Source organism: Crocuta crocuta, unplaced genomic scaffold, assembly GCF_008692635.1.
Source record: "Crocuta crocuta isolate KB4526 unplaced genomic scaffold, BGI_CrCroc_1.0 scaffold427, whole genome shotgun sequence".
In the NCBI taxonomy this organism is placed as follows: Eukaryota; Metazoa; Chordata; class Mammalia; order Carnivora; family Hyaenidae; genus Crocuta; species Crocuta crocuta.
The window spans coordinates 16,941-30,179 of NW_027533273.1; the positions used below are offsets into that span (position 1 = coordinate 16,941).

Sequence of the window (13,239 nt, forward strand, 5' to 3'; positions counted from 1 at the left end):
AATTCTTATGTTGCCAGAGGTCTCAAGGTATATCTATAAATGATAACAGTAGGAAATTAAGGCATTTATAAGAAAGGAAAGTAATAGCTTAGCAATGTCTCTCATTCACTTCTATACAAAAGCAAAATAAAGCCTTTGTTAATGACCACCAAGGTAAGTAGTAAGTTATATCATGTCCTTAACACACTCTCTGACCCTTGAAAACCCTAGTGCAATAGACAACACTAAATGACAAGAAAAGAGAAGGTGGATCAAAGAATTACCAAGGTTTTAAAGAATAATCTAGAGCTCTTTATCTAAATTCTGTTCTTCCAAAGTCACAAAAGTAAGTATTGTCACGTTCTACCCTGGAACACAAAGTGTGTGTAAATCGTCACTTTCTAAAAGTAACATTAGATAAAGAAGAAAATTTATTTACTGTTTTTAAAATAATTCTAGCTCTGTGAATGTGACTCTGTAATTTTAATTATTGAGGCAAACTCTAATGATTCTGTAAAGAATCCATCTGGAAGTGAGAAGTTAAATTATCCAAGGTTATGGTCATAGCTGCCTTTAGAATGTCGAGAGGCTATGTCTCTCTCTCTCTCTCACACACACACACACACACACACACACACACACACACACACAATGTACCTGGTATGAAAAACATTATAGGGTAAGATGGATGCATTTCCATGCCCAGAAAGCATATATCTTGACTTCTACAAGTAGGGAATTTCTGTGAACACTCAAGAAAACATTCCCACCTCAACTACTTCTGTGGAGGACACTGCCATGTCCTCCAATGTGGCTGTGATGCCATGCGTTCTTCTAGAGCGGAAGCATTCCTGCTCACTTCAGCTTTTCAATCAATGGACTGAAATAAACCTGAGCTGGTTTTTCAGTCCCTGTATGTGATCATTGCCTCAAGCTCTAAAACAAATGGACTATTGCTGAGGTTGTGCATGCCTGTCAGAGCCTACAGTGGAGAAGGTTGTTTTCTCTCCTCCTCTGTCTCCTTCTTCTACTCATATTCACATAATTTAAAATATGCCAGTAAAATAAGGGATCCTGGATGTCTGAAAGTGATAGGCCTGTAAAAACTCCCACATTCACAAATTCACAAAAACAGCACTCTTGGTAGGATAAAGAAAAAAGAATGCTACTAATTCATAACCAGTTACTCACTCCAGCCTACCAGCCCCTTAGCTTGTACCAATTCATTTTTGCTACAGCTCTTAGACGTATGCACTGATTTAATTTTCACAATGATCTTTTGAGGCTAACATTATTATTGCTATTAGGTTTAACTATTGCCACTTATTATAAGTAGCAGAACCTAGGACTGGTTTACAAATTCTCAACAAAACAAATATTTAATCTGTGAGTGCTGAGGGTCCATTATGTCAAGAAGAATATGCAGAGATGACTTTAGAGTTGATTTCCTTGCCAATCAGCTGCACCATCTGTCCCTGGAACTTGCTGCCTACCTTCCTTGGCCCTCTGTGCGGTGGATGCTGGCGTGCTCTGGGCACAGTACACCTCCCGGGTCTGGATCCCACCTCCACAAATGGGTCCCATCACATGCCAGTAGGGGTCCTGCTGCTCGAGGAGAAGAGAGACTTGGCATTCTTTCCATTCAGAGGTCCTCCAGGAATACCTGTTTGGTTTGGTTTATTTAAAAGAAGAAGAAGAAGGAAGGAAAGTATAAGATTCTAAAGAAACCTTAAGTCACGACATCATATGCATGTAATAATCCCTCTTCCTAGGGCCAAATCTTTACCTATAGATTTAAAAAAAGTCAATTGGCTTTTTTAAAAAGTCAATTGGCTTTGAATAATAAATCCTTCTTATTTTCTAGGAGGAAAAAATCACAGCAGCCTCTCCTGGTGGCAGTATGGGATGAGAGAAATGAAGAAAGGAAATGTGGATACACAGGAGATGTGCCTCACCCCTGATGCTCTAAAAGAGGGAGAATCAGACGAAGGAGGCAGAAACCCAATGAGCCTGTTCCATAGCAGGTGAACTTGTCATGGGGTAACACTTCACAAACTTCTAGATGACTGGGTGAAAAAGCTGGCCTTTTAAAATTAGTAGGGTAGTGGAACTTGAGGGTGTTATGCTGAGCGAAATAAGTCAGGCAGAGAAGGACAGATACCATATGTTTGCACGTATAGGAGGATTAGGAGGAACTTAACGGAGGACCATGGGGGAGAAGAAGGGGAAAAATAGTGGGGGAGAGGAAGGGAGGAAAACCATGAGAGACTCTTGAAAGCCGAGAACAAACTGAGGTCTGATGGGGGTGGGGGAGAGGGGAAGAGGGGTAATGGGCATGGAAGAGGGCTGTTGTTGGGATGAGCACTGGGTGTTCTATGGAAACCAATCTGACAATAAACTATTTAAAAAAAATAAAGTAAAATTAGTAGAGTGGTGTGTGAATGTGTGGATTTGGGGTTATATGATTTTAAATGGATAGGGATGACCAACTTTTCAACCTTCTTGATATAGGACAGTATTTCCAATTGTTTGACTCCAATGGAATAAAGGTATACATACTAAAAATGAGTTAACAATGTGCCCATTATATTTAACCAATGAGTGTTTTATATATGCAGACATGCTGTTATTTAAACTGACTTAGGAATATATTCTTCCTGGTTTAAAACTGGTTAAGATACATACTAAAAGACACACACATATACATACACCTGCACGCACGCATACAGATATCGAGAGAAAAGACAAGAGAGTCTGAACACAACTTGCAGAAAACAAAACAACCATAACAGCACTGCACTCAGACCTGGAGAATTATTTCAGACAGAATTTCCTTCAGTGGGTTATTACAACATTCTTCAAGCCCACAGCATTAATAGAACCCTACAGCATTCACATAAATACCAATAGACTCATTAACTTCTAGAACAATAAACGAAACCTAAGAACATTCTTATAACTGCTGTCCCATTTCAGATTTGAGGAAAAATTTCTCAGCATTGTGACTGCTTAAAAGGAAAATAAAACAACAATAAAAACCAGTGTGTGTCACTCAAACGCTGGCCTTTCAGAGATTAGAGTAAAATTGAAGTTAAGTCACAGAAATCGAAATAACAAAGCAAACCTCCCAGAAACCTAATAGTGACAAATGTATGTCATCATTTTAAAAAGCTTGAAGACCTAACAATCATGAAGTCTTATAATTAAAATTTTTAATGTTTATTTATTTTTGAGAGGGAGGGGGCAGAGAGAGACACATATACAGAGAATCTGTAGCAGGCTCCAGACCCTGAGCTATCAGTGCAGAGTCCCGTGGGGCTCAAACCCATAAACTGTGAGATCATGACCTGAGCTAAAGTTGGACACTTAACCGACTGAGCCACCCAGGTGCTCCCATGAAGTCTTATGAAAAGCCCATTGTAGAAAAAGGATTTGGGCAATCCTGAGGAGTTCACTGTGATACAACTCTTCTCCCTCTGCCTCACATGGTTCTCTCAGGCTGGCAAATTAGTAGGCTGGACAAGACTTTGGAGTGCACAGCGCAGATCCTGCTTATGCATGCAATACAGACAATAATCTGTTTCCAGTTCCTGGAAGTAATAGACTGAGAAAAGTTTGGTTATTTCCAAAGGCAGGTCTTCTCCAGAGGCAAGCTTCTGAAACCTCTTCTCCTCACTAAAAATTCTCACCCTGTTTTCCACATTCACTCAAGCAGAAAGCTTGTCCCTCATGTCTCTGAGTCTCAGGGCAGATAGCTCTGTATTTCAGTGCAAAGTGCAATGAAGCAACGGTTTGTTGGGATGGATGGTTTACAAGGTTTCACTTCAGATCCTTTTCTTCCAAAGGTTCCTGAGCCAAAGAGCTCTCTGGCCGCTAGGACGGGGTCAGCTACAGCAGTTGAGTAGAATGTTCCTATGATATAGTTAACAAATAAGGTAGGCAGAAAAGGGAACAGTGTGGTACAGACAACAGGCATGCTTTAGAGCTCAACTGAACTATGCCTTGCCACTTAGTAGGCATGTGACCTTGGCCCAGTTCTGTTTTCCCATCTTTAAAATAGGCATCATAATACCAAATGCTGAACATGGCATAGAATAGATGTTCAATAAATGCTAATTCCCTTTCTGCTTCTGTCCTTCTACATGTAAGTTTTGGTCCTTGCTGCCACAGAAAACACCACACACACACACACACACACACACACACACACACACACATAAACATTTTATAAATGAGGATTTCATTGATTTCATCAAATCCTCACATTAGAGATCCAGGAATACTATAGTCTAATTTCCAGCAACCAAAGTTCAGCAAAGAGCATAAAAGAAACATAGAGTTCATAATTACAGCAAGTCACAGCATTTTTTTTTTTTTGCTTGTTTCAAAGGAATGGGCCATGCTGTATGAATAGCTTTTTCAATTAATTTATCATGACCCTATAAAAATTAGCAATGGAGGAATTTTAGAAGTTATTATGGAGAAAAATGAGAAGAAAAGTTTAATGACTATGGTTTTATGTAAAGTAACAAAAATCCTGTTGGTCGCTCATTAACCAACAACACCCAAATTCCACTCACTGGCAAATGACAAATTCTTTAAAGAAATATAAGGCATTTATCACTATTGCTATTGTTTAGCACCTCAGAGAAAATACCAACCAAGCAGCAGCAGAGGGAGAGTGCTAACCAGGTAAGGACTCCTTTATTCCTTTTTAAAATCTGTCTTTCACACTCCTTCTTGATTCTCTTTACTTTTTTTTTTTTCAAAAGCACTATCTATGTCTAGTCACAGGTCACTCCGCAATCATGAAAACTGAACGTCTAAACTCTATCAACCTGGGGAAATGTCTCCAGGAATTGACAGAATGAGAAATCAAAGGAGTCCTTTTGGCTAACTGGTACTCACTTGCTCCTTTAGAGGCTGTTACAGTGATGGTCCTCCAGCCTCCGGACAAGATTTGGCTTCCTGACTGCCTGGCATGCGGCATGCTCTCTTTAATGGTGAAGTCCCTGTCAAAGAGCAGGCCTTTTCCTCCATCTCTCTCCCAATTCTGATGCCTTTTAACACACCCTCATTTTGTCCTTCTGTTTAGAAGGAAAATATGGGGAGTCTCAAAGGCCAGAGTCCTACTTCCTGTGGGCACATAGCATTTTGTAATCGATTGTGGAAATGCCTCAAGTAGACAGGCATGGGATGAAAGACATTAGTCAATCCTCATAGCCCCTTAGCAATGTGACTGCATAGGATCTATTTGCTTTTTTCAAACGTTCTGTCTGAACACAAGAGCCAAAGCATTAATTTATTTGGACTACTAGAGTATCATGACATAGCCTTCAAGTATTAATAACAACAACCAGTATCTTCTGTATGCCTACTCCATGCCAGGCACTCCACTGACACAAATAGGTGTGTTACCTCATTAAATTGTCCTAACAATCCCTGAGGAAAATATTATTTCTGCTTTTACAGATAGGATCATTGGAATAAAAAAGAAGTAATTCTTCCAAGGTCGTAAGTAATTGGAAGAGCAAGATTCTAAGTCAGATTTATTTTTTTTTTTCATGAAATATCAGGTCGATTAAAATAGCAAATGGCAAACCAATGAAACATAATCCAAGGATATTGAAAACAAGTTCAGTGAGCAATAGGTAGCTACCTCTACCCATCCAGCCATTACGAGGACAAGTAAGTCTTGGTCTCGGTCTGAGGAAGTGTGTTCTGAACCAAAGTAAAGAGAAAGAAAAAAGAAAAAAAAAAGAAAAAAGAAAAAGAAATGCATCCTTTTGTTGGTGACAAAGATATAGTCAGTGACAATTAACTGATAATGTTTTACCCAGCCAATATATATTTTTTTCTTTCAGTCTCAGACAAAAATAAAGTTTGAGAATATTTTATAGCCAATTTATAATTGAGTCACATAGGGTCAAATATTGTTGCTTTCAGGCTATACGTTTAAAAAAGAGAAATAATATATAAGCCCCATTAAAGGATCTCTAATTATTAAAATTAAAATGCCCATTAAAATGTACAGAAGATAACTTTTTTAAGAGGCCTGAAATCAAATTCTCCCTCTTGCTCCATGCTGATTCTGAATGTTAGGTAAACTTGTCATGATCCATTCATGCGTAAACAGCTCCAATGTCCCCTTGATTAGTGACAGAGGACACTACCAGCCACTCTGGAACCTGACCTCTGAGACTGAGAACCCGAGTGCTGATAACTCAGATACTGAATGCACAAAGAAAACAACTGAAGGGCATTTTAGTTAACATAAAGTTATGTATGGGAGCCTGAAGGCAGGGGGAGGGCTAAAGAGAAGGACTCCCTAGAAAAAGAAAGAGGCCTGCTCAAACAGTAAGGAAACACTTCTGCAACTACATGTTTATTCATCCTCTCTTTCAAGAAATAATTCCCGAGCTCCAACTATGTGGCAGACAAGATTTCAGACAATAGAAACGTACAGCAGTGGACAAGACAAAGCCCCTGACCCTGAGAAGATTATCTTCTACTAAGTCAGACAGAAAGAAATGCATCATACATAACATGGCATCAGATAACATGGAGAAGAAAGAGCTATTTTGGTGCCATGATCAGGGAAGTCATCAGAATCCTGCAGGACATGAGGGAATGAGTGGGCAGGGAGCGTTCTAGGGCCAGAGAAGAGCACATCCGAAGTTCTCAGGGAGGCAGAGTGCTTGGCACTCTCTAGGGTACTGTAGAAGCCAGTGTGGCTACATCAGGTGGGTTAGGATAAGAGGGAGAGAAAATGAGTAGTAGTCAGGAGGCAGCCTATAAACCTAGGCTAGCCTAGGTTAGCCTGTAACCTAATAGGCTACAGTTAGGACTGTGAGTATTATTCTAGATGTGTTAGGAAATCATCACAGAGTTTTGAGGAGAACAGTAATATAGTGTGATTTAAAGTTTTAAAGGATCACCCTGGCTATTGAGTGAAGAACAGACTATAGGGAATGTGAAGGAGGTAGACAAATTTGGAGGCCTTTGTCCATCTAGGAAGGATGATCATGGCTTCAACTGTGGCAGTCATGCGAATGTGGTAAGAAGTGACCAGATTCAGGATATGCTATTAAGGCAGGGACAGCCTTCTAATAATGGATTAGATAGAGATGAGAGAGAATGGGAGGAGTGAAGAATGATTCCAAATTGTTTTTTCCCCAAGTATTAGCACCACAGTATGTTGGCACCGAGCTCTTTTTTTTTTTTTTCTTACAAATAGTTTATTGTCAAGTTGGTTNTGGCACCGAGTTCTTAAATAAGACAGCCCAGAAAAGGGAACAAGAACCCAGAAATCAGGGAAACCTTATATAACTATGAAATTCAGTTTTTCGTCACTTACCTTCTAGAATCTATTTTCCAAACTCTTCTCCCATGCCTGAAATTCATTGCCCAATGTCCTTATATGGTCCTTATAATTTAAGCCTCCTCTTGGGAAATGATCAATAAATATATCCGCATGATATATATTAAAAGTTACTACTGTACTGGCTGTGATAAGCACTAGGTGATGTATAGAATTGATGAATCATGACATTATACACTTGAAACTAATAAAACACTGTATATTAACCATACTGGAATAAAGTAAATAACGAAAATATTAATATTAAATATGTTATCATTCTAAAGAAGTATAATGCAGCTTAAAAAAAGAAGAAACCAAGATTAAGTCAAAGAAAGAAATTTCTAATGACAGGAATACATATATTCCTATTAAGAGATATAGAAGACAAATTCTGGACTAGGAAAAGTGATTCAAGGCACTACAATTCAATTGCCAAGATAACCAGCTTGTCTTCCAGACAGTGATGTTGTCTAACTTAAGGAATTCTGTACTTAAATTGTTCTTCAAATGGAAGGGGGGGTAGCAGAAGGAGTAAAGAATGAATTCATTGCTGTGAAGCAATGAGTAGAGATACCCAAAATTAGCAAAGCCAAAATTAGAAAAAGAGGCACATTTAGCAACTATTTTTAAAGGACCTCCATCCTATTAATGTGACATGAAGTGATTTTAATAGCAACAGGATGGCAGGACCATCAGAGTTTTATAGCAACCTCTGCCCTTCAGAATGTATGCTTTATCACTTTCACAAGACTTAGAATTGCTTAATGGGTGGATTTCTTTTCTCCTTCTAAAGACCTGGATTTAAAGCAAAGCAACATGGAACAGAATCTTAAGCGATTTAATGCTGACAGATTGAAAGAATAATTGTATTAGTTAGTGGTCATGTTTTGACTAAGCACATATAGATTTGCAAACACTCTTGGAATTGAAACCCTAGTGCAAGGTATTCAAATTAAATGTGCGTGTATTAAAAATCAGTGTACTGCAGCATGACTAATTTATGATAATGTCTGTTGTCCTTTTAAAGTTGTAAATGCATTTAGAAAAGAACTGACTTGTCATTTTTTTGCTGAACAGACGACCAAAATAAAGGGAACGGATCAAGCTTTATATATTTTATGCTCTAGTAATTTTTTATTGAATACAGTGGGACTATTGATTACGGAAAGCTACTCTGAAGTGCAAAGCTCTTTGCCCTTCAGCAGATGGCTTTGCTAGCCAAAGTCCACATATGTATTATTAATAGACTTCTATCGCTATGCACAGCACTTAGCAGTACGTTAACTTTCTTACACTAACAGGGGAACAAATCTTCCATCCAAGAGGACTTAAAGTGGCACAATAGGGACTCATGAAACAATATGTACCAGTAAAAGATAGACTCAATAAAGCATCTGTCTTCTTCTGTTGAAACCACTTATAGATATTTGAAACTATTGTTTCTTGTCTAACACAGAGTCTCCTGAGGGCTCCTTTATTCCTCATATGATACAGAAAAGCTGCTTCATTAAGACAGTTAACAGCAACAATAACACTGAAAGCATCCTTAATGAATCCATTAATTCATTTTAAAAAAAAGGTACTGAGTTCCTATTAGATACAGGGTGTTTGTGCTGTGGTAGATGATCAAGGGGAGAAGATTCAGAAGATGCAGTAGGTGATATGCATGCTGTTCTGTTCTGGAAGGCAAACTTTTGCAAACTCAGACTGCGACCTCATTTCCCACCCTTTCTGTCGCTACTCTTATAACTGAACGAAAACAGAAACTTCTTTATCTGGAAAACCAGACACACTGTTAGTAGAAGCAAGATGGCCATTGGGTAGCATGTCAAATCAAGCTTCACATGTCCATCTGTGCCCTGGGTAAACGTTCTTATTTAATCTCCTTTATGATGCCAATTTCAGTCATTCTTTATAAGAAATCACTCTGAACCCTTCACACATATTATATAATAAGTAAAATTATAGAATAAAGTGCCCTCTCCATAATATTGTTCTGTAACTACCCTACATTTGAGCATTCATTCATTCATTCATTCATCATTTCTTGAGCATGTACTATGAGCCAGGAGTTTTTATAGGTGCTACCCGTTCTAAGGTAGAAGGAAAAAGTAAATAAACAAAAAAGAAAATAAACATCCCTACATATGGGATGATTTGTAAGAACATTACCAACTATTATAAACATTCTTAAAGGATATGGTTAAATGTTCTGGATGCTCTAGTTTGTAAAGAGTATGTTACAGATAGTCCCTAACTTATGATGGTTGAAAATACAAATTTTTGACTGTGTGATGATGTGAAAGTGAGACACATTCACTAGAAGCCATACTTTGAATTCTGATCTTTTTCCACCCAGAGCTATGCAGTCTGATACTCGCATGATCAATGAGCTGCAGCTCCCAGTCAGTCACGTGATCACAAGGGTAAATCACAGATATAGTTACAATCATTCTGTATCCATGCAACCATTCTGTTTTTCACTTTCAGTACCGTAGTCAATAGATTGCATGAGATATTCAATACTATTACAAAAAAGGTTTTGTGTTAGATGATTTTGCTCAACTGTAAGCTAATGTAAGCATTCTAAGCATATTTAAGGTAGGCTAGGCTAAGCTATGATGGTTGGTAGGTTAGGTATAGTAAATGCATTTTCAACTTACAATGTTTTCACCTTGCCATGGGTTTATTGAGAGGTTACTCCATTGTAAGTCAAAGAAGATCTTTTACAGGATTCTTAACATACATGAACTAAGTGAACAAAGACTGAACATTTTCAGTATCCTGAATTCCCCAGCAATTAACATTGTGACAGGCTGAAGCAGGTGCTGGACAAACATCTCTTCACAACATAGCAACCCTGTTCTAGCATTTACAGAACCCTAATGGGCAAAGGAGGCCAAAGATCAAGCTAAGTTTTGCCTACCATCCTTTTCCTTAGCTCTATCCCTGGTTTCAATATCATCTAAAAAGATCCACCAAATCCCCAGGGTTTTCTCAAGGAAAAAGAATTTTATCTGGAAAATCTAAAATTGGGTTCAGTGCCTTAAAAAGATGTTAAGGAGAATCAAGCTGGTCCTGGGTTGTGGGGGAAGGGTGTTGTACAGACAATCAAAGTAGGCTGCAGGAGATCCAGATACATTTCTCAGTGTGAGTCTGCACAGATATATCATAAGGATAAATGCATGTATACCAGAGACAAGGAGGGATGGATCATGAGAGCCCATCTATTCGGTGTCAGACCCAAACAATGAAATAATGTTTTATAAAGGGGTTTGTCTGTGCAGTAATATCACAGTATATGTAATAGGGTCAACCATGCAGCTTCTGCCTTAAGATTTTCTAAGGAGTTTTAATCTATGTCGGTCACTGTCACCTTATAATAGTGCTGTCTTCTATTCAATTTCAAATTCTAAATGATCATTTAAGAAAAGCCATTTTTGCCTGGAAACTGTTATCTCCTGGTGAAGTGGGGGAAGTTTCCAGTGGGTCATCTGAGGAGTCATTTCCAAGAAAGGTGTTGACATTTTTCAATATTTTTGTGTATTACAGTATCTTCAGCCAGAATGGGCTCTCTATATAAACACAAGGGATCTGGGTCACAGCTATTCCAGCATCTGGTCATGCCTCAGTTATCTGACATTCAGCGTTTAAAATACTTTCCTGGGGTACCTGCCTGGGTGGCTTAGTCGGTTGAGCTTCCCACACTTGTTTTCAGCTCAGGCCATGATCTCACGATTCATGGGTTTGAGCCCTGCATCAGGTTTTGTGCTGACAGTATGAAGCTTGCTTGGGATTCCCTCCTTCTCTCTCTGCCCCTCATCTGTTTTCTCTCATTCTGTCTCTCAAAAAATTAAATAAATAAATAAACAAATAAATAAATGGAATGTTTTCCTTATGCTATCTAGTAAACAGGGCCACCCTAGTACTTAGTACTTACAGTCTTAGATTGTTTTTCACCATCCTCTTAGTTCAGATGTAGGATCTAATACTTCAGATGCTAATCAGGACATACGAAGAAACACAAGACCAAGATAGCTTATAAAACACATATCTTTCAATGTTCTGAGGTAGAGAATAGCATAGTGCCCAAGGTCCTGAAGCCAATGACAGGAGATAAACACACCAAGAGAAAAGATGACAAGTGACAAGCAGATTGATCCCATTTCCCTCACTTCTATCTCCACTTCATAATATGAAATGTGTGTGAGTGCTTAGTGTTAAATGTTGGAATGGACACGAACTTACAGGTAGCCCGTGTAATGCTGAAGGAAGGGGTTTCTCAGAGTCTATACATGTCTTGGCTAAAAACATACTCTTTAAACAAACCTAAGGCTGTACTGCACTAACTTATTTATAGTTGTGTAATTTCCTTTTAGTATAACATAGACTAGCTTCTGTCTCCTTTCAAGTTTACTCAAGCTAGTTGCCCCAAGGAACTTCCAAGGTATTATGGTCTCAGAGAGCACTTGTAGAATGGGTTCCTCTTGCTTACCATTTCTTTCATGGAATCACGCCTTAGGGATTGGCACACCTAGTGTTTAGAGAAAAAATGCTGACCAGTGGAATCCGGTTGGTGAGAAGAATACCCCCAAAGCTATGTAACTAAAGAACTTTTTGAGTGATATTAATATGCAGGACCTACAGTACTTCTCTAGCCCTTCTTTCTTCTTGGAGTATTCTTTCCCTAATTACTTAAAAGGCTAATTTCCTCACTTCCTTCAAGTTCCCCCACCATATCCTTGTTCAAATGAGGCTTCTGTAATGACCCTGTTTAATTCTGTAACTTGAGCTGGCCCCACATCACAGCATCCCAGTAACCCTAATGTAATGTCTGATATTTTTTTTCATAGCTTATGCACACAGTATAAAGCTCATTTTATATTTATTTGGTATACCTTCACTAAAATTTAAGACCCATGACAGGGAGAGGACTTTGACTATTTTGTTCTCTGAGGTATCACAAACTTGGCACACAGCAAGAGGTCAAAGTACATTGACTGAATGGATGAACATGTTTCTTACAGCAAAGACGGTGGAAGGTAAAAGCCAAACTGAATTCTGGAGAGACTTTAGAAAACCACCATGAAGAGTTACAGAAATGTGCATTTTCCTGCTGGGGAGAAACATGGTGAATTAGATTGCTTGATATATATGATTTGCTCATGAATTCTGGGAAAAGAAAAATGGGCATTCTTGTTCCCTAATAGATTTTTGTTTCCATTTCCCTTGTTCACAATGAATTTTAATCACCATGTCACACTAGAAACAAAAGTTAGTACACAGCCTTTGTGCTTTCCTGTGGTCGACGCCACAGCTCAGATTTCAGACAAATAAGAATGTCAGCCAATGTTAATTTTGTTGTTATTTATGCATTCTCCTGGAATCAGTTGCTAACATGCCATTCTCCCTAGGAAACACTGATTGGTATTCAGTGAGTTTTCTAAGATTCCTATTTCCTACAGATTCATTATTTGAGAAGGTTTTTAAAAGATGTCAAACTCAGTAATGTTTCCAAAGAGCAGAACTAGAGGGCCAGGTCCATTGCCTATGAAATTTGTCAGGCCTATTTTTAGATGTTAAGGTTCAATAAAATGAAGATCAATAAAGAAATTCATCTTGGATACATCTTGAGTTATTACCATTCCACACTATTTTGTTCGAAAAAAAATGATATATATAAACACATGAATATGCATATATATATACCTTTATCTGTGTATGTGTCTTCACTATCATTATCATGAAAGTAATGGAAAGAATACTGACTTTGAAGCTAAACAGACTTCAGTTGGAATATGAACAACACCAGTTTGCATCCCTTTTACTCTAAAAACAATCCTATTTCAATGAGAAATTTTATGTTCTTCTAAATAATCTTCGTTAGATTTCTGATA

General features: G+C 38.2%; 1 protein-coding gene across 1 annotated transcript in view; it reads right to left on the reverse strand.

The window, feature by feature from the left end:
- Positions 1 to 1,472: 1,472 nt before the first annotated feature.
- LOC144218045 (thrombospondin type-1 domain-containing protein 7B-like) overlaps positions 1,473 to 13,239 on the reverse strand; it is a gene marked incomplete at its 3' end in the record, with an annotated part of 209,523 nt that continues 197,756 nt past the window's right edge. Inside the window, exon 4 of the mRNA XM_077747866.1 lies at positions 1,473 to 1,642. Coding sequence (XP_077603992.1) covers positions 1,473 to 1,642 — 170 coding nt within the window. The remainder of the gene's footprint in view (positions 1,643 to 13,239) is intronic.